Source organism: Eurypyga helias, unplaced genomic scaffold (assembly GCF_000690775.1).
Source record: "Eurypyga helias isolate BGI_N326 unplaced genomic scaffold, ASM69077v1 scaffold27293, whole genome shotgun sequence".
Taxonomy (NCBI): Eukaryota; Metazoa; Chordata; class Aves; order Eurypygiformes; family Eurypygidae; genus Eurypyga; species Eurypyga helias.
Genome location: NW_010243486.1, coordinates 1,871 through 2,112, shown reverse-complemented (window position 1 = coordinate 2,112; position 242 = coordinate 1,871). Strand labels below are relative to the sequence as shown.

General features: G+C 62.8%; 1 protein-coding gene across 1 annotated transcript in view; it reads left to right on the top strand.

Moving 5' to 3' along the window:
• Positions 1-3: 3 nt before the first annotated feature.
• The window catches only part of SLC6A9 (solute carrier family 6 (neurotransmitter transporter, glycine), member 9), a gene marked incomplete at both ends in the record, with an annotated part of 1,959 nt that continues 1,720 nt past the window's right edge, over positions 4-242 (top strand). Inside the window, 1 exon segment of the mRNA XM_010149442.1 lies at positions 4-75. Coding sequence (XP_010147744.1) covers positions 4-75 — 72 coding nt within the window.

The following is a 242-nucleotide window of genomic DNA, read 5'->3' as shown; positions in this document are numbered from 1 at the left end:
CTCCTGGGCTGCCTCAGCATCTCCTGGCTCGTCGTCTTCCTCTGCCTCATCAAGGGTGTCAAGTCCTCGGGGAAGGTACCCGTGTGCTCCCTGCTGGGCCCCGCCTTCCCCATCACCTGCATCTGTCACCTGCATCCCCATCCCTGCCTTCCTCTCCTGGTCCATTGCTCCACACTCTGGACCATAACCCTTCCCCTGGTCTGTAGCCCCTTCCCCAGTCCACAGCCATACCCCTGCCCCAC